Raw genomic sequence first — 23021 nt, 5'->3', positions numbered from 1 at the left:
GGGAAAAAAAATGGAAAAGAGAGAGCCAGTGACCCGCAGAGGCCGTCTCCCCCCCACCCCAGCCCTCTCCACAGGACCCGCGGCTTTTCGTCATTTCCAATTGAAAAAAAAAGTTACACCTGGTTTTACAAGGAAAAAAAAAGATAGCCAGCAGCTAAGGAGGGGTGGTCCCCGGCCGGCGACCCCCGGGGCTTCCGACCCGCCCGTCCAACCGCCGCCGCCTCGCGGATGCCCCGGGGGTCCGACGCCCGGCCGGGCTTCCCCACGCGCGGCCGCTACCCACAAGCCACCGCGGCGCGCACGCGCGTCGGGCGACGGCCCTCTCAGGAAGAGGAAAATGGCATAAACAACTCGGAGGAACCAGAGCGCGAGAGAACGAGTGGAGGCAGAATTTAAAAATAAACCAGGCCCGCCGCCCTCCCCGGCCGCTCGCCGCCGCTCCCGCTTCCTTCCCCCGCGCTCTCCGAGTCCCCCCGCCTAGGGCCCGCCCCGGCGTCCCGCGCGGCCCCTTTAAGACAAGAGAACGAGAGAGAAGAGAGAGGGAGAGCGAGCGAGAGAGAGGGGGAGAGAGAGAGTGAGTGAGAGAATCCCAACTCTCCCCCTCCCGTCCCCTCCTCCCTCCCCTCCCCCTCCCCCGGGCTCCCCGGGCGGCTCCGGCTCCCGCAGCGGGACAGACCCACCCGGCCCGGCGTCGCTCGGGCTCCGGCAGCCGCGGCTTCCTTCCCTCCCCTGTCTATGGTGGCGGCGGCGTTGCCATGAACAGTGGCGGCGGCCTCCCGCCCCCCTCGGCCGCCGCCGCCGCATCCTCCCCGTCCTCCTCCTCTTCCTCCTCGCTGGCGGCGGTGGCGGCCGTGGCCCCGCCGCTCGGGCCCGGGGGCGTCCCCGGCGGGGTGGCGGCGGCAGCGGCAGCGGCAGCGGCGGCGGCCGTGAAGCTCAAGTACTGCCGCTACTATGCCAAGGATAAGACTTGCTTCTACGGGGAGGAGTGTCAGTTCCTGCATGAGGACCCGACCGCCGCTGCCGCCGCCGCCGGGGCCGCCCCGGGCCTCGGCCTCCATAGCAACAGCGTCCCTCTGGCTCTGGCGGGCGCACCCGTGGCCGGCTTTCCGTCCGGACCGGTGCCGGGGACTGGGGGTGCCGGGCCGCCCCCGGGGCCCAAGAAGCCGGAGCTGGGCGGCCCGGGCGCGGGAGCCGCCAGCGGCGCAGGAGGCAGCAGCGGAGGACTCGAGGGACCCCGGCTAGGCAGTAAGTGCGAGAGGGTAACGGGGGTGCGGGGGGGTGCTTTTGCGGAGGGCCTCCCTGGCCTCGGGGCGGCGGCGGCGCAGGGCAGGCCTGGGGCCGGATGAGGCCGCGCGGCTCGGCGAGTTCGCCTCCAACACCACCCCTCACCTCCGCAGGCGGCCTAGGCCAGGCCTGAAACCTTCCTTCCTTCCTTCTTCCTGCTTGCCCTCCCCATTTGCCTCGGGCGAGTTCGGGGAGCGGAGGGGAGGCTGGGTGCCTGGGAACGTGGGTGGGTAGGTGAGTGGACTGGGGGTGACGGGAGTGGGGGTGGGGAGGAAGGGGGATGGGCTGTGGCGTGCATAGTGTGAGAAAGGGGGGTGTCGTTTCCGGGAGGTGTGGAAAGGGGCTGGGTCTGCAGGCACATGTGTCGTGCGTGCCCGTGTGGAGTGGTGTGTGCTGGGTGTTGAGGTTCCTTAGTGGGTGTGTTGGTGTGTGTGGGTACGGGGCGGGAGGTGATGGGCGGGCTTGAGGCTTTCTGGAGTGGCTGGAAAGAGCAAACTTTCCCAGGCAGGAGACGCTTTCTAAGGATTAGCAGGGAAGGGGCCACCGCGTCGTAGCCTGCTCAGGTTTAATCAAGAGTTTAGCGTAGGCATTTCCCAACGCTGGCGTTTCAACACGGTTTTCTGCACGCTCCGGGAAGTTTGCTTTCAGTAGCCGTCTGCTGTAGGTTCGTGGAAGCTGTCTCTTAGCGTGGTGCCTGGAAGGCAGTCGTGCTGTGTGCTCGGGAGCCTGTTGATAGCTTTGACTTTTTCGTTTGTTACTATTTATTGATTGGCGACTTTTTAGTTCGCGAAGCTTGCAATTCCAAGTGTAACCCAGGTACTGCAGGAAATGTTGCCCTGAAGGAAACAGTAAGAATAGGTGTCAGGTTTTTCCTTTTTTTAGTTCCCGAGATTTTTTTCCCCCTGCAGATGTATTTGGTGAAGCTGGAATGTTAAGAAAATTAATTTACAACTTCAGATGTCTTGTAAAAAGTGGTTACTTTATTGGTGAAATTTCATCACTCTTGAGCAACAACTTTGTATTTTCAAGGTAAACTTTAGCTGGATGGGTGATTTTTAGCTCAGATGTACTGTTGGATTAGTAAGCAGTGAAACTATGTAGAGTTATTACCTACCAGAAAGAGGCACTTTAAAAAATGCTGGTATTTGATTCACTCTGTGATAATTTCTAGGATTTTCTAATGAACGTTAAAGAGTTGGGACTTGAAAGGTAGGAGGATGTACACACCTGAAGAGGGATCAACACGCAATTCAGTGGGAGGAAGATTCTAGCCATGACACAAGGCTGTGACCTCCACACAGGAGAAGAATGTGATGGGGCTTGTGTTCAGGTCGTTGATGAAAAAAAAGAAGGCATTAGAAAATGTAATTCTGTGTAACAGTTTTCTGGGTAAATAGCTGATTTTCCTGTTTGCAGCTTGTGGCATTTACCCTGCCTTGGTTGGCTGGCTCTAGGCTCCTGGTTCTGAGGAGGCTTCTTGGTATTCTCCCAGTCATAACCTGGGTTTTGACCTGTGAGGGAGATCCAATTGCTGCTTGCCAGTGAGTGTCAAATGGAGTTGCTCAGGAATCAGGAAAGACCTGGTGGCTTTTTTCTGCCTAATGATTTAACTGTTAGTCTACTTTATTTTACCATCTGTTTTTTTAGAGACAGGCTCGATCTGTTGAGAGTGTGAAGCAGTTAATGTAGACAGCACACGCTAAAAAGTACTGCTGTTTGAGAAGTCTAAATGTTACTAATAGTGCACCTGAACTGTAGTATTACTGAGGTAGTTTTATTATTTTGCTTTTACTTTTGTCTCTTTTTTGAAATGTAAGACTGCGGTGTTTCTTCAGCTGACATGCTATGATAAGCTGGATGCCTGTGGAAATATTTTGTTTGTCTTCTTTGGCATCTCAATATCTTTTTCCCTTTGTTATGTTGCACCTGCATGCATGTGTGTTTTTGATTTTTCATTGAAGTTTTAGTTCATTTTGTGTTGCTAAAAGAGAATGCCAAAGAATGGGAATTTTTTAAGGAAATCTTACTGAGTTGGAGGTTGGGAAATCCATTGTTAAGGTGTTAGTGTACAATGAGGGTCTTCACACTGCATTATCCCATCGAGGAAGGATGAGAGCAGGAGAGAGAGCAGAGGGGGCTGAAAAGTGCTTCTGATACAGCAACTCTGCAGCCAGCTGACTCACATCTACTGTGAGGATGGTAATCCGTCCAGGAGGGCAGGCTCTTCCTGGCCTGGTCTCCTCTTCATTAGGACTGCACCTGTCAAACACTGCTGTCCTGGGTAGTAAGTTTCTAGCAACTTAGTGCTGGTCTCCAGAATTCATGTTTCTCGTACTGCAAGGTATATTCTATCCCAGTGGTCCCCCAAATCTTAACTCATGACAGCGTTGATTCAAGTCCAGAGTCTCATGTAATTCAGGGATGAATGAGACTCAAGGCAAGATTTATCCTGAAACAAATTTCTCTCCAGCTGTGGGCCTTATTAGCAAAATATGGTGGTATACAAGCTAGAGTCCTCCAGCATGCTGGGCAGACCCTGGGTGGGGGAGTGTTGTGTTGAAGGTCCCACACATTCATGGTTTCACTGGCGTCAGTGCCCAGACAATTGGAGTCTCAGGCTGGAGTTGCATGCTGGTGAACATTTTGGTGAACTCCAGGGCTGTGCCACTCCCACGTCTCCACTTGGTATTACACAGGGAAGGATACTGTCAGTGTGGTGGCCTTGTTCCTGCAGTTGGACTGGGCATTGATCTAGTAGGGACTCTGTGCTGACGTTGCCTTTGCCGTTGGTGTTTGACATCTGTTGAAATCTAGGTGCCTATACCATTAACCATTAACACCAGTGAGGCATCTCGCCTGTGCCTTCTGCAGTGGTGGTTCCAGCTGCACCTGAGCCTGCTTGAGCAGGGCTGGGGTGACTGAGGAGCGTTGTGGCAGAATGGGTGCAGCACGGTCCTGAAATGGCTCAGGACATGGAGCCGGGAGGGGAGTTCCAATACCTGTCTCCCAAACTGTCCTTCTCTCCCACATTGTGCTGTTGAACTGGCAGTGTGGTAGTAGATGTGTGCTGGCAGTCAAGGTTATTATTATGGAAAGAGTTTACTTAGAAAAAAAAAATGTAAGTTTTTGAGATTTCGTATTTTTGGTGGAATTTTTGCTGCTTCATTGCTAAATTGAGTTGCTGATTGATATTTTAGTGATATTTTCTGACAGCTAAAGTTTCAAAATGGTTTTAATCAATAAGGCATTTGATTCTTAGCCGTTAAGATGTTTATTTTGCCACTATTTGTATTTTATGTGTATTAATTTATTTGAAACCTAATAAGCTTATTACTTTCCCAAAATACACTTTTTTTCAGTTCTATCAACTTAGTAGTGAAGGTTTTAGAATAAGATTTATCCTAAGTGAAATTTTAGTTCACTTAAGTTCACCTAGCTCTGTACTAGTCAAAATTTTCACTTTCAAGTCTGAAGTTTTCTCCTCTTAAATAAGGAGATTGGGGACCCTCCAGTGCGGTAGCCTAGGGGCTAAAGTCTTCACCTTGCGTGCACTGGGATCCCGTATGGGCACTGGTTCTAGTCCGGGTGGCCCTGCCTCCCATCCAGCTCCCTGCTTGTGGCCTGGGAAAGCAGTTGAGGATGGCCCAAAGCCTTGGGACCCTGTACCTGTACCCTGAGACCTGGAAGAGGCTCTGGGCTCCTGGCTTCAGTCTGTTGTGGCCGCTTGGGAAGAGAATCGGTGGATAGAAGATCTTCCTTTCTGTCTCTGCTCCTCTCTTTATATCTGACTTTCCGGGAAAAAAAAAAAAAAAAGAGATGGGGGGGCAGCGTTGCAGGTATGGTGTCTTGCCACGTCTGCATCCTGTTTCGGACTGCCTGCTTCAAGTCTTGTCTACTCTTCCGGCTCCCTGCTAATATGGTTGGGAAAGTAACAGATGATGGCCCTTGTTCTTGGGTCACTGCCATCCATGTGGGGGATCCGGATGGAGTTTCTGGCCTTCTTTGATCTGTAGTGTGGCTGTTTGGGAGAATCAGCCAGCAGATGAGTGATCTTCTCTGGCTATTCCCAAGTCTGTCTTTTAAATAAATAAACAAGCAAATAGATTAACAGAGATGGAGCAGGCTTTGATGTGGTGAGTTAAGCTGCTTGCACCCCTTACCTGAGTATTGGTTGAATCCTGGCTCTTCTGCTTCTGGCCCTGGGAAGCAGCCGAGGATGACACAAACCCCATCCGGCAGCCCTGGCTGTTGGGGTCAGTTGCCAAGCAAGCCAGCGGATAAGATGAAAGTAAATAAAAAATGACGGGACAGAGACCCCATCACTTAGCAATATAATAGAACATGTTCTCAAAACCTTCGCTGAGTTAATTAGCATGTAGAAAGAGTTTGTTTTCCCTTAAGTTCTCACTGTTTCAGTCATTTTTACACATTTCTCCTGTTTTTCTTTGTAAAAAATGTTGTTCCTAAGGCTTATTTTTAATTGTATCTTTGACAATATTTTCGCTTTAGAAAATAGGAATATTTTTTGCTTTTGGAACTAATAATAATATACACACAAATTAAACATTCAAATAATTCAAAAGAGAATAGTCTTCCGCTCTGCTCATTACCTTGATCTATCTCGAATAGACAACCCTCCTGAATTATTTTGAAGCCGTTCAAGAATATTTTTTCCTATATATTATTCATACATTTGTATTTACTACCTCTCACACATGAACTCATACTGTACTTTGAATTTTTCCATCAAATCAAGTTATTTTGTGTATGTTACAGTCCCATGTAGAAATCGACCCTGTTTCTCATGATTTCATAGTACTTGACTGGGCTGGCTTCCAGCTTCAGCCCAGCTCAACTCTGGCCTAGCAGTCATTTGGAGAGTGAGCCAAGTTGTTACGTCTCATGCATTATCAATAGTGACATATAATTTTGCACAAATACGTATATATATTAAGGAACTTGGAGAGTCAGTAATCTGGTTCAAACAGCACACTAAAAGAATTGTACATTTTACAGGTATTTGGCTGAAAAGAATGTAATTGCCCAACAAGACCGTTTTTTCACGTGGTTCCCTATCTAGAACCACTCGCGTAAATCATGTCTTTTGTGAAATAATAGCTCAGTCGTTTGTAAAGAGTCTAGTACACTAGTTGCCAGGGAATTTCATTTGTGTATGTAATATAAGAATACTATTATTTAATAGTCTGTCATGTTGCCCTGCATTTTTAAAAAATAATTATTTGAAAGGTAGCATCACAGAGAAGAGACAGAGAAAGATGTCTCTTTCACTTCGTAAGTGACTGCAGCATTTGAGGCTGGGCCAGATTGAAACCAGGAACCAGGAGCTCCATTCTGGTCTCCCACTTAGTGGTGGCCACTTCAATACTTAGGCCATAGTCTCCTGCCTTCCCAGTGCATTGGCTGGGAGTTGAATCTGAAGTGGAGTAGTCAGGATTCAAATCAACACTTTATCTGATATGAAATGTAGATGCTCCAAATGGTAGCGTGACTTGCTGTACTACACTGTCTGCCTGCTACACTTTTTTTTTAAGCTTTATTTTATTTTTATTTTTAAAAAGAGAAGAAAAGGAGAGAGAGACCTATCATTCCCTGGTTCACTGTAAGTGGCTGCAATAGCCAGAGCTGAGCCGATCCTAAGGTAGGCGCCGGAAGCTTCATCTGATTTTCCCATGTGAGTGCAGGATCCCAAAGACCAGACCTTGGCCATTCTCTTCTCATTTCTCAGGCACGTTCTCAGGGAGCTGGATTGGAAGTAGAGTAACTGGGACTTGAACTAGTGTCCATTTGGCATGTTGTCACTGCGGGGTGGAAGCTTACCGCACTTTTGATCTACATATCCTAGGCTCCATTGAGAAATATCAAAGTGCGCCTATTGGAGTTGAAAAAAAATCTATGAATGAATTTCATATATGATCATTTGATTTAATTTTGTAATTTTTGCTAATCATTCAAAATTATTTTAATGTTGCTGTTCCTAAATCTAACTGTATAGAGTATTTTACATACTTTATGAAAAAATGGGATGAAAAATTGTTGTGGTGCAAAAATCTTTGAAATTCTGTATAGTTATGTCTTTTGTCATTTTTAAAATAAAGATTTGTTTATTTAAAAGGCAGAGTTAGAGGAAGAGACACAGAGAGATATTCCTTCTGCTGGTTCATTCCCTGGATGGTCACAATAGCCAGTCTGAAGCCAGGGGCCAGGAATTTCTTGGGGTCTTCCCTATGGGTTCAGGGGCCCAAGCACTTGGAGCAGCTGGGAGACGTAGATTCCTATCCCAGGGCATCTGTCTCCATTTTTTCATTTAATTAGCAAACATTGTTTAAAATGTTGTCCCCAGGCTCGTTAGAGTACATTTGTGGAAAAACTAGAAGATCACTTCTTTTGTGGCCCTTACATCCTAATAGGCAAAACAAATCAGATGATAAAAATAGAACTTCAGTAATTTAATATTTTTAAAAGCATGTTTTGCAATGTTAGTGCATTTTTTTTTAAAGATTTATTTATTTTTATTGCAAAGTCAGATATATGGAGGGGAGGAGAGAAAGAGAGGAAGATCTTCTGTCCAATGATTCACTCCCCAAGTGACCGCAATGGCCAGAGCTGTGCTAATTCGAAGCTAGGAGCCCAGAGCCTCTTCTGGGTTTCCCATGTGAGTGTAGGGTCCCAAGGCTTTGGGCTGTCCTTGACTCCTTTCCCAGGCCACAAGCAGGAAGCTGGATGGGAAGCAGGGCCACCGGGATTAGAACCAGTGCCCTTATGGCATCCTGATGCGTTCAAGGTGAGGACTTTTAGTCACTAGGCTACCGTGCTGGGACCAGTAATTTCATAGTATGTTAAAAGGTCACAGAGCCTGCGTAGTGGCACAGTAAATGAATTCTCCTCCTTGGTGGTAGTATCCCGTACGGGCCCCAGTTCATGTCCCAGCACTCTTCTTCTGATCTCGGTCTCTAGGCTTAGGGGGCTAGCAAAGCAGTGCAGGATGACTACAGTTCTCAGGCATCCTGCATCCATGTGAGAGACCCAGAAGAAGCTCCTGGTTCTCCGCTTTGGACTGGCTCAGTTCTGGTCTCTGCAGCCATTTGGGGAGTGCAGCAGTGGATGGAAGATCTCTCATTCTCTGCCTGTCTCGGTCTCTTATTTTTTTTTTTTCTGATTAAAAATAAAATCTTAAAAATCTGATGCTAACTAAAATCACCAAGGAGTATGATTCTAGAGACATAAATATCAACAAATTGATAAGCTTTGTTTTTTCTCCTAAGGAACAGTATGCAGCATATGGGCACTTCACTATATGCAGACATAAATAAGGCTTTTCCATGACATTTAATACTCATATTAAAATCTGATTTTTCAAGGTCACATAGTAAGTTTGAGAGGCTTTATAATCACAAGATTGCATTTGAAGTCCATGTTTCTACAGTATTGAAGTGTAAACTTTGCTTGGTCTGATAAAATGTATCATACTGAAATTAAGCCCTCAGCTTCGCAGTATATTCAGCCTTTGCTATGTTATTTAATTTTTTTAAGATTTATTTTATTTCTGCTTGGAAGACAGTTACACAGAGAAGGAAAGACAGAGAGAGGGATCTTCCGTCTGCTTTTTATTTCCCAAATGGCTGCGCTGGCTAGAAATGGGTCAGTCCAAAACCAGGAGTCAGCAGGTTCTTATGGGTCTCCCAGATACCCATGGCCCAAGCACTTGGACCATTTTGCACTGCTTTTTCAAGCCCACCAGCAGGGAGCTGGTTCAGAAGGAACAATGCCTATAAGGGATGACAACGCTGCAGGAGGTGGCTTTACTTACTGTGCCACAGTAAGTAAAGTGGTGATGGAGTGGGTGGTGCAGCTGCCACATTATTCTAATTGGCTAATATTATGGTTAGGTTAGTGTAGAGCTAGAGCTAAATGCCCCATTTAAAAATGACAACTCAGGGCCCGGCAGTGTAGCCTAGCGGCTAAAGTCTTCGCCTTGAACGCCCCAGGATCCCATATGGGCGCCGGTTCTAATCCTGGCAGCTCTACTTCCCATCCAGCTCCCTGCTTGTGGCCTGGGAAAGCAGTTGAGGACGGCCCAGAGCACTGGGACCCTGCACCCGCGTGGGAGACCCGGAAGAGGTTCCTGGCTTCGGATCGGTGCAGCACCGGCCGTTGTGGCTCACTTGGGGAGTGAATGAATCATCGGACGGAAGATCTTCCTCTCTGTCTCTCCTCTCTGTATATCTGACTTTGTAATAAAAATAAATAAATCTTAAAGAAAAAATAAAAATGACAACTCAGGGGTGGGAGAGAGGGTGGGAGGAGAAGGGGCCAAAGTTTTGATATATCACAAATAGGCACTGGTTCCTGTCCTGTCTGTTCCATGTCTGTTCCACCTCTCTGCTAATGGTCTCAGAAAAGCAGCAAGAGGTGACCCAAGCAGTTAGGCTGCTGCCACATACCTGGAAGACTCGGATGAAGCTCCTGGCTTCTCACTGGTCCTGTGTGGCTATTTTAGCCATTTGGCGAGTGAACCATTAGGTGAAAGGTGTACTCTGTCATTCCTTCTTTGTAGCTTTGACTTTAAAAAGATTAGATACTTGAAAAAGTATGACACCTTGAGCTGATGTTTGATACAGTGGTGGAGTCTCCCACGTCCTGTATCGAGAGTCTCTGAGTTTGAGTCCTGGCCTGATCAGCTTACTTGCTGATGATGCTGGGAGATGGCAATGATGTACCCCTGTTTGGGTCCTGCCCACCTGCCTGGGAGCCATCAATTTGAGTTTTCTCAAATTTAGCATTAGCTTTCTTAGTTCTCAATAAACTGTAGGAGAGGATGATCTTACATTGCTTTGTGTGATGAGTTAAACTGTTTTTAGAAATAATGTTTTGTCTTGGAGCTCGGCTCAGTAGCCTAGTGGCTAAAGTCCTTGCCTTGCCTGTGCTGGGATCCCATATGGGCGCCGGTTCTAATCCCAGCTGCCCAGCTTCCCATGCAGCTCGTGTTAATGGCCTGGGAAAGCAGTTGAGGACAGCCCAAGGTCTTGGGATGCTGCACCTGTGGGAGACCTGGAAGAGGCTCCTGGCTTCAGATTGGCTCAGCACTGGCCATTGTGGCCACTTGGGGAGTGAATCAGCAGATGGAAGATGTTTCTCTCCTGTATCTGTATCTGCGTTTCCAATAAGTCTTAAAATATTTTTTTTGTTGTCTTTCCATTAATAAATTTCTTAGCCAAGAAAATATAATCAATAGAAAAGTTTTTAGAATGTTACTTTATTGGCAGCTTTCAGTTGTGAACAAGCAGCAGTCGTATTGGCATAAAGTGCAAACTAAAACTTTTATTGTAAGATATTTTGCAATGTTTACAAATAATACTAAATAGTTCACCCAAGGGCCCAATTTATTTAGCTGTTCCTGGTCAGGTTTGCAGTCTTGGTGAGGCTATGCATATTGCAGAACTTCTCAAAATTATTATAGCAGTCTGTTGCACTGCAGTTCTTTCCAGATTGAAAAGACCAGTCAATATCTGTCGAGGATCCAACCTTAACGTACCTCCTGCAATGCTGGCAAGCCCCTGTGGCCACAGGAATGGATCCTAACTATTCCACTAATGCACAGGCCCCTGCTAATGCCCCAAAGAAAGCAACGCAAGACATCCCAAGTACTTTGGCCCCTGCTATTCATGTAGGTCACCTGGAGGGCATTCCAGGCTCCGGCTTTATCTTGGCTGAACCCTGTTCGGGTGGCTATATGGGAATGAATGGAAGATCTCTCTCTCTCTGTCTCTTGCCTGACTCTCCCTATTTTTCTGTAACTCTGCCTTTTATTTTATTTTTCTTTTTAAAGATTTATTTTATTTTTATTACAAAGTCAGATATACAGAGGAGGAGAGATAGGAAGATCTTCCGTCCGATGATTCACTCCCGAAGTAAGCGCAATGGCTGGTGCTGTGCTGATCCGAAGCTAGGAGCCAGGAACTTCCTCCAGGTCTCCTACACGGTGCAGGGTCCCAAGGCTTTGGACCTTCCTCGACTGCTTTCCCAAGCCACAAGCAGGGAGCTGGATGGGAAGTGGAGCTTCCAGGATTAGAACTGGTGCCCATATGGGATCCCAGTGCGTCCAAGGCGAGGACTTTAGCTGCTAGGCCACGGCGCCTGGCCCAACTCTGCCTTTTAAATAAATATATTTTATTTCTTTATTTTTAGTTTGTCTTTAAAAGTTTCAGATCAGGAAATTGTGTTGGATTTTGTCAAGCTTTTTCTACGTCTATTGATACTATCATGTGGTTCTTGTTTTGCAATTTTTGGATGTGGTGTATCACATTTATAGATTTCCGGATGTTGAACCATCCCTGCATTCCAGGGATGAATCCTACTTGATCTGGATGAATGATCTGTCGGATGATTTTTTTGAATTCTATTGGCTAGGATTTTGTTGAGAATCTTAGCGTCGATGTTCATCAGAGAAATAGGTCTGTAGTTTTCCTTCTCAGTTGGGTCTCTGTCGGGTTTTGGGATTAAGGTGATGTTGGCTTCATAGAATGAGTTTGGAAGAGTTGCCTCTTTTTCTATTGTATTGAAGAGGTACCACCTAACGCCAGTAAGACTGGCCCACATGAATAAAAGCACCAACAACACTTGTTGGCGAGGTTGTGGGGAAAAGGGAACCCTACTCCACTGCTGCTGGGGCTGCAGGTTGGTACAGCCTCTATGGAAATCAGTATGGAGAACATTCAAACAACTCAAAATCGACATACCGTATGATCCAGCAATAGCACTCCTAGGAATATACCCAAAACACCTGTTTTATGAGAAGTCAACATGCACCCCTATGCTCATATCAGCACGATCAGTAATTGCAAAAACATGGAAGCAACCAAAATGCCCAGCAGAAGACTGGATAAGAAAGCTATGGTTCATCTACTCCACGGAATACTACTCAGCTATTAAAAAAAACAAAATGCAGTTCATTGTGGCCAAATGGGCCAAACTGGAAACCATAATGCTAAGGGAAATGAGCCAATCCCAAAAGGTCAGATACCACATGTTTGCGTTAATTCAAGAGGATATGATGTTATGTAAAACATGTTATTTTATGTATATTATGTTATTTGTTGTGTATAAACTAAAACTGAATTGACAATGAGGTGATCACAGAAGATGGTTAAGAAATTGCAATTGGTTTTAACATACTGGTTACTCAATACTATAACTATTAGTTACACAACGAAGTTAATTGTTGCTGAGGGTATGTTGGAGCCTTTAATTGATCAGGTTGATAATCTGATGGTTCTGCCCTCGGACCGGACTGGGTTTCCCCAGGAAGCTGAGGAACTAGACTGGACTATAAGATGTTGGACTCTATGTTTAGTTTATGCTTGCAAAGAGGGAATCTCAACTGTACTTGATCAGTGGATATGCAACAAGGTGGAATATTCCACATGGGGAGGGTGGGGGGAGGGGTGGGGTGATTCCCAGTTCCAACGAAACTGTATCACATAATACAGTGTAATCAATGAAGAAAAACAAAACAAAAAAAAGTTTCAGATCAAAATAGCATACTGGTTACCAGTAAACCTCGTGAGAGGTTTAGAGTTGTTAAGGATTTGTGTGTAGGTGGGAAGTCTTATCATAGTCATTGTTGTGACTATCTTGAAGCCAAAATGGGACATGTAATATAAGGTTCAGTTTGTCAGGTAGACTGCCTTTTTAGGAATCTGATATTTTATGCAAATGACTCAGTCGTCTGTAAATGGTGGTTTGTTGCCCTGGGCACTTAATAGGTAGCATACTTTAATTGGCACACATACAATGGACATTCCTGGGAAAGGTATTTTCCTAGATATTCGGGGATTCAAAGACGGTTCAAGCATGATGGTGGTACGTGTGTATGCATAGTCTTGTGAGTTTTAAATGCATCAATTATGGGATAATATAATACATTATAGATACAAAATGTTTAATGGCTGTTCAGGAATTTGGAAAGATAAATGCGGTGATGTTTGAACTGCTTTTGAAAGATGCGTGAGACATGCTTGATAGAAGGAAAGGCAAAAAAGGTTTTGAGAGAAAGCACTTGCCAGTTTTATTCTCTGGGTTTCTGATGTGAGAAAATGGGCTGAATAATGAAAAGTGTTGCCAAATGAAAGCCCTCTTTGAGTGCAGGCATTTGGCTCCAAGGTGCCTGTCAGGAGGAAGCTCTTCTTGGGGGCAGAGCTGGGATTTGAACCCACTTCCTTAGTGGTCTGTTAAGCTCTATGCCAGATTCTTGCCCCCTAAGTAACGTTGGTGTTTACAGGGGAGACAGGATGCCTAGCACTTTGCACAGTTACTCATTTCCCTACCATAGCTCAGCGAACAAGATCCTCTCTCAAACGAAAAAAAGGAGTTTTTAAGGTAATTTCTTCCAGGTTATTTTAGCTAAATAGTAAAACCTGGAAAAAGCAGGTTCAAACAAATGTCTGACTCCTTCGTGTTTTTCTTTTTGGTGTTCTGTCTGTGCTGTCGCTGTCCCCGCTGCGATGGACTTGGTACACGGAGTCTATAATAACACGCGTGGACTCTGACTGATGGTCAATAGCTGCAGTTTATTAGTGGCATCAGACTTTATACACTGAGGGTCATGTGGGATGAGGGAGGAGGTATTGAGCTTATCAACAGAATCCATCAACTGCTTCTATACTTTTGTTTTCTATATTCTATCAAGTGTTCTCTTTCATACGCTGTCCACTCAACTGTTGTCATACAAAAGATATCCAATCAGTTATACAAAAGGTTTCCATTGGGTTGTTATCATACAAATATCCAATCAATTGTAATCCTTTGCTCCCTGACCTTATAGAGTCACAATGTCCTCCTACACTGTGTTGTGAAGAATCCGCAGCCAGGTGTATGTGTGTAGGAATTGATTGTATTGAAATGAGTATAGTGTATATATAGTTTTGAATTGAGAAAAAGTCAGTAATTTTATGATTGTAAAGGTTTTTATAGAAGATCTATATTAGTTTATATCTTTGTCTTTTTTTTTTTTTTAGATTTATTCATTTTATTACAGCCAGATATACACAGAGGAGGAGAGACAGAGAGGAAGATCTTCCGTCCAATGTTTCACTCCCCAAGTGAGCCGCAATGGGCCGGTGCGCGCCGATCCGAAGCCGGGAACCCGGAACCTCTTCCGGGTCTCCCACGCAGATGCAGGGTCCCAATGCCCTGGGTCATCCTCGACTGCTTTCCCAAGCCACAAGCAGGGAGCTGGATGGGAAGTGGGGCGTCCGGGGTTAGAACCAGCGCCCATATAGGATCCTGGTGCATGCAAGGCCAGGAACTTAATTGCTAGGTTGTCGCACTGGGCCTGATGTTTTGTTTTTTTGATGTTTACATACTTAAGAAGGATATATGTTTATGAGGACTATTGATTAGGGTGGGGAGGTTGAGGCATTGAGGGAAGGTGGGTGGGAAGAGTGCTTTATTTTTTCCCTTTCTCCTGTGCCTGCATGGGGGTGGGGAAGGAGAGCCAGAGGAGGTAACTGCTCCCAGCTGGCAAACTACATCAGCACAGGCAATAGGGGTTGGCTGCTTGAAGTCATCTAGGAAGTCCTGATGTGGAAAGGAACACATTTTATTTTTAGATTTATTTTATTTTTATTGGAAAGTCAAATGTGCAGAGAGGAAGAGAGACAGAGAGATGATCTTCCGTCTATCGATTCATTCCCGAAATGGCCACAATGGCGGAAGTTGGTCTCCCGGGCGGGTGAAGGGCCCAAAGCTTTGGACTGTCCTCGACTGCTTTCCAGGACACAAACAGGGAGCTGGATGGGAAGTTGGGCTGCTGGGATTGGAACTGGCGCCTGTATGGGATCCCAGTACATGAAAGGCAAGAACTTCAGCCGCTAGGCTACTGTACTGGGCCAGAAATGCACACTGACCTCACTTGTGGGGCACATTCAAACCACATCCAAACCATAGCACCTTTTTTGAATTCCATAGTCTGCCTTCTAGATAGAGGGTTTAAGTTTCTTTAGCTTCTGGAAACACTGTCCCTGTGAGTTGTCCTGGGTGTTAGTTATTTAAAACAGGTTGAGTTCTAGTTCATACGATATTATGGTATTAAACATGCAGCTAATTCCCACAACCTGGGTCTTTACCGTGAGCTGAAACACCAGAGGCAACGAGGTATCTTAGGAGGTTTATTCCAGTGGGGCAGGAATGGGGTGGGAGGGAGGTGGTGGAGATCAGCAGGAAAGGGGGAAAGGGGAAGGGAGGCCTGAAGGAGAAGAGAGGGAGAACGGCATTGGGGGCCTTGTTGTCTGCAAGGTGTGGGGGGTGGGGATTGGGAGGGATTGAGGGCAGGCCCCAGAGGATTGGTGCCTGCAGGTGAATGTCTAGGGATGATTGGCAAGTGGGCAGGGTTGGGGAAGGGGCTGAAAGAGTTGGGGTGGGATTCTCAGGTGGAATGCCAGGTTACATCTGATTGGTGGATGGCTAGAGGAGCGCTAGGAGGAGGAAGATGAAATGGTGCCAGGTTCAGGGTGGGATATTGTAATAACTCCTTACATTCCTCCCCTTTGTTATATATAAAGTAAGAGGGGCATTATTCTCTAAGGCTTCTTGAAGCTGTTTTCTCTTGACAGTGGTTGTGGCCTGGTGGGAGGAATGGGAGATGGAGCGATATTTCTAGTCCTGCAGAAGAAACTGGTTAATGGTTTGATTAAAAAAAATTACATTTGAGTGGATGACACTGGAATGGAGGCAAGGGTTATTTAGAGTCCTTTTAAAAAAAGTGGCTGGAGTTCATTTTCTCTTAGCCAGGGCTTCTTGTATGTTAGTCATTGATTCTTCATTACTCCTGAATAGTCAATGCAAACAGAGTAGCTTCACCAGGAACCAGAGACCCTGATTGCCTATCATCCTATCTAACTCCTCACATTTCCAAACAGGAGTGAACAGGGATAAAGGGACGACGACCGCTCTAGCTTCTTCGAGCTGAAACAGGGAGTTGTTGAGTAACTGCAGCAGTATGGGGTTTAGAGATTCCTGGTGGAAGGTAGAAGTCACCAGATGTCTGAAGTACTGCCTGGCACTTGAAGACTTCTCTTTGTTGAAGTCTAGATAACAAAACATATCATAGTTATAATCTTTCCCAACCTAGCAGGTCATGAGTTCAGTTAGAAACCCAGTTGGAATACTCGGGCTTTCAAGCTTAGATATAAAAGAACTGTCAGGTTTCAACCTTTGTCAGAGTAAACATTACTTTAGTTTAAAATGATAGACTAGATTTATATCAGTTTAACTTAACTACTTCAAGTCCCAAATTTGGAAACATACCCAGTGAATGCAGTGGAACACATGAAAACTTTTGGGTTGTATGAAATTGTTATCTGAAACAATGGAAAGATTAGCATGTGGCATCAGAATATAAACCCATCACAGGATAGGTAAATGCAAGCTGACTCCTTGACTAACCTTAAAAATTATTGCATTTGATGTTTGAAAATGCTATAGTAGTTTTGCATCTAGGTAGGGAATGGGCTAGTGTTAGATGTAACAATTGTACTTTACCAATCGTTGTAAGCCCTGAGAGTTTCAGGAAGACCTATAGCCTAGAACATAAAGCACAGCACTCAAAACATTTTGTTGCAAGACTTACTACTGGTCACATAGTAGATGGCAAAAGATTTAAACTAGTTTTCGTTTACAATAACCCAGCTGTTTATAGTATTCCAACAAGATTTTAAGAACTTTATACACTTAAAGGCAGAGGCAAGAAATCTACTAATTTATAGGGTAACAAGCCATGTACTGGCAATTGAAGAACACAAGAATCTTAAGTAGATGAGCTGAGAAATTCCAAATAACTTAGCAAATCATGAGCAAGACATGAAATCTGCCTTAGGGCAGTGAGGGTATCCTACCTCAATGAAGTCTAGCAAAAACTGAAGAGGGAGATTGCAAACATGTCTATCAGGAGCCTGGTCATTGATGCAGGCTGAACAGTTACAGGTTAACTAAGTTTTCCCTAAAAAAGCTTTTCTGAGCTTCTAGATTAGTCTGTCACCTAAGCTAATTTGGAGCTGCTGAGAGACCCTGATGGTCACTGTAAGAGAGGGAAGAAGCCCAAGCTAGCTAGGACAGAGAAGGCAGTGTCCAGACTGACACTTAGTTTCCCTTCCACTGCGAGAACCACCCGGGGTCTTGAGTGCTGTTCCGAGGTGTCACTGAAGTCCATGGATGGCCTTGAGCCTGTGCAGGTTCCTGGGCTGCTTCCGTCCCATGTGGGAGATCCAATGGGAAGTGACTGACCTGAAGTACCTGGCCTTCGGTGGCAGTCATATCTCCAATGGCCTCTTTGGTACTTGGGATATGGCCCTGGATGTCCTTTCTGATGATTCTTGGTGAAGTGTCCATTGCTTCTGCAATGGAGAGTACTTGTGAGGCCTCCGGGGGTCTTACTGGAAGCAGGAGCACACACCTCTCTCATCCTGCTCTGCCGTGGGATGCCCTCCTGGTCTCTGAGGTGAAACACCATGGTGACCCCTTTAAGAGGATATCAGGGTACTTTCAGGTCCCATTTGTAAGTTTCTAAAGCTCCTTCCTAAAGTCCAGGGCAGTTAAGAATCTGTTATCTATACGTCACCTATTCTTCTCTACATATAGTCTAATGAAATATACTCAGTCATTCCTCAAGGCTTTTAACAAGCTGGAGAGTTCTCTGTGGCCCTAATCTCAGAGATTTATTTAAATCAAAAGATAGCTTGCCACGTAAACATGTACATGCATGCAAGGTAACATGCATCATAAAACAGCTTTTTTTAAAAAATTATTTTTTAATCTTACTTAGTTGATTAGGGTACAAAGGGTCAAGGGCTACAGGGTGAAAGTGAGTAATACCATTGTTTCCACACTAATATTATCATTTTTCCCTGTATCTGGGGTCAGGGGAGACACAAAGGGAAAAGCCCCCCCCCCCCACCTCCCACTCACCCCAGATCCCCAACAGGAGGTGCGCTCCGAGGGTCCTGTTCAAACAGTTTTGATAGTTCATCAGTTCTGAATTGCTGCCAATCTCGCCGTTCCAATCGCAGTGAAACCTATTCAGAATCCACTGGTTGACAGTCTCTTCATGGTTGGGGTTCTAAGATCACCAGTTCAGTTGGAGAGATCTCCAAAGAAACTTCATCTGAGATGATCCCAGACCTGATTCTTGCGTGAGTTTACTAGTACAGAGTCCAACAGAGTCCGTCACACCGATCAGCTTGTGCACATGCTGGTCATTGCGATTGCTGGATCTGTTCTGTTTCCAGCCCTGTCTTCCCCGTGAACCAACGGGTGTTGTAGTCCAGCTCGATCCTGCCCACTTCATACTCGGTCCTCATGCAAACCAGTTGGGGCGACTCCCTATAACCCCCACCAGTTCTGCCCCCTACCCTGGTTCCCATGCTTGCCAGTATGTACCGCAGGCTTGTCCGGTCTGTCCCACATCCCATTTAGCTCTCGCACATGTCAATGGGCATTGAAGCCTAGTTCAACCCAACCAACCTACTATCCAGCCCATACACCTACTGGCAGTTGTCTTTCTGTCTAGCCACCCCTGCCCCTGTCCTGGTTTTCGTGCTGTCCAGATAAAACAGCTTTTGTAATAGCTTTTGAAAAGCAAGTCTAAAGTTTTAAAAATATTTTAAAGTTACCAGTTTAGAGTTACCAGTTATTTAGAATTACATCTTGCTCTCAGCAACACAAATTAAAGATGCTTTCAGTTGGAACTTGTCCACACCTCCTGCTGCAGCTCTTACAGCTTGGTGTCCAGCGTCTCTGGTTGGCGTTGCACTCAGCTTGCAGGCTCTGCCAGTTCTGGGATTCTTGGGTTAGCTCTGCTGTCAAATCTGCATCAGACATTTATTTGCCTTAGGGGAAGCTCTGTAGCAACCCACACCCTGCAACCCTGAATTGTACTTGTTGAGCTATAGCTAGGACGGCAGAGGAGTACTGCTCAGAAATGGTTGGGGCGGCGACTTGGGGCAGCCCCGAACACTGAGTACTAAAGTCCTGTAGTAGCTCTATGTCATCCCTGGAAAGGAAGGGTTCTTACCTTAAGATCCTGACACTTGGTCCAGCACAGCAGCCTAGTGGCTAAAGTCCTCGTCTTGCACGCACCAGGATCCCATATAGGCGCCAGTATGTACCCCGGCCACTCTACTTCCTTTCCAGCTCCCTGCTTGTAGGTTGGGAAAGCAGTCGAGGACGGGCCAAAGCCTTGGGACCCTGCACCCACATGGGAGACCAAAAGAAGCTCCTGGCTCCTGGCTTCGGATTGGTGCAGCTCCAGCTGCTGTGTTCACTTGGGGAGTGAACCAGTGAATGGAAGATCTTTCAGTATCTTCTTTTCTCTATCAATCTGACTTTCCAATAAATACATGAAAAAAAGGACCCTAACATTTTTGCAGCCAGTGTGGTTGTTCAACATGCAAATCCTCCATCTTCAAGTGCCATATGGGCACTGTGTTTCCAGTCCAGTTCCCTGCTTATGGCCTGGAAAAGCAACTAAGAATGACTCAAGTCCCTGCCTGCATAATAGCTTTGCATCATCCCATATGGGTGCTACGCCCACGTGGGAGACCTGCGAGAGGATCCTGGCTCCCGGTTTCTGATTGAAATAAATAAAAAAATAAGTTAATTTAAAAAAAAACCCTGTCATTTTGGGGCTATGATGGGAATGGCAGCCTTGATGATACTTGAGATGGGAACATCATTTCTTTTTTTTTTTTTTTTAAGATTTTGTTGTTGTTGTTGTTGGAAAGTCAGCTATACAGAGAGGGGAAACAGAGAGGAAGATCTTCCCTCCGATGGCTCACTTCCCAAGCAGCCACAATGGCTGGAGCTAAGCCAGTCCGAATCCAGGAGCCCAGTGCTTCTTCCAGATCTCTCACGCGGGTGCAGGGTCCCAAGGCTTTGGGCTATTCTCAACTGCTTTCCCAGGCCACAAGCAGGGAGCTGGATGGGAAGTGGAGCTTCCGGGAGATGAACCAGTGCCCAAATGGGATCTTGGCATGTTCAAGGTGAAGACTTGAACCGCTAGGCTATAGTGCTGGGCCCCGGAGTATCATTCTATTGTCCTACTGAATAACTGTTGGCTTCTTTGTCTCTCAGATAATCTTTATCAAGCATCCTTGACACACCCTCATTATTCTCTCTAAAATACATTGCTAGTCTACAACCTAGCTGGGCTGAGAATTAAAAAAATTTTTTTTCCTTTACTTGAAATCATCAGGGAGAGAGACAAGAGAATGAATATCTTCCATCCTCTGATTCTCTTCCCAAATGGCCTAACTGGGCTCCTCCGAGGCTGGGAGGCAGGAGCTGCTTTATCTCTCATGGGTGCAGGGCCGTATGCAGCACCCATTTGGGATGCTGGTGCTACTGTGAATGTGTGAATCTTTATAAAGGACAGAATTTCATTTCTCACAGTCTAGAGATTGGGAAAGTTATGATCAAAGCACCTGTAGTGCTTTTTGTTTGTTTTGTGGAGATAAGAGTAGCCAAGTTATGTGGGGCTTGAGATATCCCTTAGGTGAGCTTGGTCCAGCTTCTGTGTGTGGGAATACAACTGGGAGATGCAGATGGGAGTGAATAGAAAAGCAAGATTAATTGAAAGTCAAAAGATTATACACACTCAAACATGAACACAGAAAACTTGTTAGGGAAGGTGGATCTCATCCAGGCTGGAATTGTCCTTTTTATAGGATGTTGGGGTGCTTGTGGCAGGGCCCGAGTGATGGAAGCCAAAAGTGACAAGGTTGGACTGGATTACCAAGAATGCAACCTGGTCTCCAGTGTCTGATGTGAAGTGAGGTGTAGTTGTATCGTGGAAGGCACATGTGTCAGATTCTCAGCCTGCTGAGTCAGGCTGCTCTGTGGTTCCTGTGGGGTACATGGCTTGGGTGTTGGCAGTTCTTATGTCCTGTCTCTCACTGATCCCCTATATGGGCCACATCAGGTTCGTTGAGAGCTGCTCTCTTTGTACTCATTTTTTAAAGAAAATAGTACAATGACGATAGCCTCAACAAACATTCTGTTTATTGGTTTATATAAAATACAAGGTAAAAAGAAAGTCTGATTTGAAATGGAGGGTGAAAAACATTTGAAATAAAAATCCTTTGAAATAAAAGTGCTGTAAAATAATAATTTTAGTCTAGAATTATACTCTAATGGATCAGTAATTCGGCTTTATTAGGAAGGTGCAAAGAGTGGGTGCCTAAGTGTGTTGATGGAATAGGAGGACTTCTTCCCCTCATGCTTGTTGTTATATTATTATTCGCAAAATAGTTACTAGAAAAGCTGGAGGAGGAAAGACCCAAACTACTTCCTTTCAGTCAGCCAAGTAATCCCAAACTGTTAATGTTTTGACATATTTATTCAGTCTTGTAGAAAATTTGTGTATGTGGAAGCCCACAGTTATTGTACCATAAATAAAAATGTGTTCTCTTTTTACATTGTAAGTCGTTACTACACTTAAATGGAGTAAAAATAAAAATCGATCCTCTTTTCTCTCTCCTGTACATCTGACAATAGATGCATGGAGTTTTCCTCCCATAACACCTAGATGTCTTCCAGTTCAGTTGAGAATAGTACCTGGAGTTAGTGTGCATCCCATAGGTTACAGGCTCAGTCCCAGGAGACTGTAACCAACTTCAGGTGCTAGTTGCAAAGTAATAGCATCCGAAGTAATGGTTGTATGCACTTCTTTCTGGCGTGGTTATCTTTTGGTGTTTCCTGACGTACCCTCTGCAGATTTGATAACTTCATGAGCTCATGCACAAAACTTGGGGGAAACATATTTATTTGTTAATTAAAAATAGGGTACAGATGTAATAGATGGAAAGCTAGATAGGATGCAGTCTTCATGGGTCCCGAGCAAAGGAGCTTATCCCTTGAAGTTGGATGTGCACTCTCTTGATGTGTTTACCAGTCCAGAAGCTCCTTGAACCTCATAGGTAAGGGGATTTTCCTTTTTTTTGGAAATTACTTGAAAGAACAACAGACACACGGGGGAGAGGGGCAGGAGAAGGAGGTAGAGAAAGAATGATATATATATTTTTTCTATTTTGTGGTTCATTTGCCAATGGCCATAACAGCCGGGTATGGACCAGGACCTGGAAATCCTGGCTGGGGCTCCCACATGTTGGTTGGGACCCAGGTATCTGGGCCATCTTCTGCTATCTTGCCAGGTGGAAGGGAACTATATTGGAGGTGGAACAGCCAGGCCTTAAGCCAGTGCCTAAGTGAAGGATTATTATGTTACTTTTAAAAATTCTTTTTATTTGAAGGAGAGATTCTACGGAGAAACAAGGAAAGAAAGAGAGGGAGAGAGAGTTTTATATGCTGGTTCACTCCCCAATTGGCCTCAAAGCTTGGAGCTGAACCATTCGGAAGCCAGGAACCAGGAGCTTTTGTGGGCACAGGGCAGGGGACTGTGGACTTTGACCATCCTCTCCTACTTTTCCATGTTTTAAGCAGGGAGCTGATTCAAAAGCAGAGCAGCTGGGACATGAACTGGCACTCGGATGGGATGCCAGCACTGCACAGAGAGAGAGGAGCAGCATGCTGTACCACTGTGCCAGCCCAATATTTTCTCCTAAAACACTCTCAGGAGCCTTAGCTGACTGTTGTGTTTTCCTTTTCCTTGACACTTTGAGTTCTCCAACTCTGAATTAGAATTCTGCCTATTGCAAGCACTGCCAGAC

The 23021-nt window shown here is 45.6% G+C and overlaps 1 protein-coding gene across 2 annotated transcripts in view; it reads left to right on the top strand.

Annotated features, from left to right (window-relative positions):
- Positions 1-311: 311 nt before the first annotated feature.
- PAN3 (poly(A) specific ribonuclease subunit PAN3) overlaps positions 312-23021 on the top strand; it is a 138610-nt gene continuing 115900 nt past the window's right edge. For both annotated transcript variants that reach the window (XM_058670922.1, XM_058670921.1), the window contains exon 1: positions 312-1245. In XM_058670922.1, the coding sequence (XP_058526905.1) occupies positions 756-1245 (490 nt within the window). In that variant the 5' untranslated portion in view covers positions 312-755. The remainder of the gene's footprint in view (positions 1246-23021) is intronic.

The sequence above is a fragment of the Ochotona princeps genome, chromosome 12, assembly GCF_030435755.1.
Source record: "Ochotona princeps isolate mOchPri1 chromosome 12, mOchPri1.hap1, whole genome shotgun sequence".
NCBI classification, from domain to species: Eukaryota; Metazoa; Chordata; class Mammalia; order Lagomorpha; family Ochotonidae; genus Ochotona; species Ochotona princeps.
Note: the sequence above shows the minus strand (reverse complement) of the source record. Positions and strands in the feature narration are given on the sequence as shown.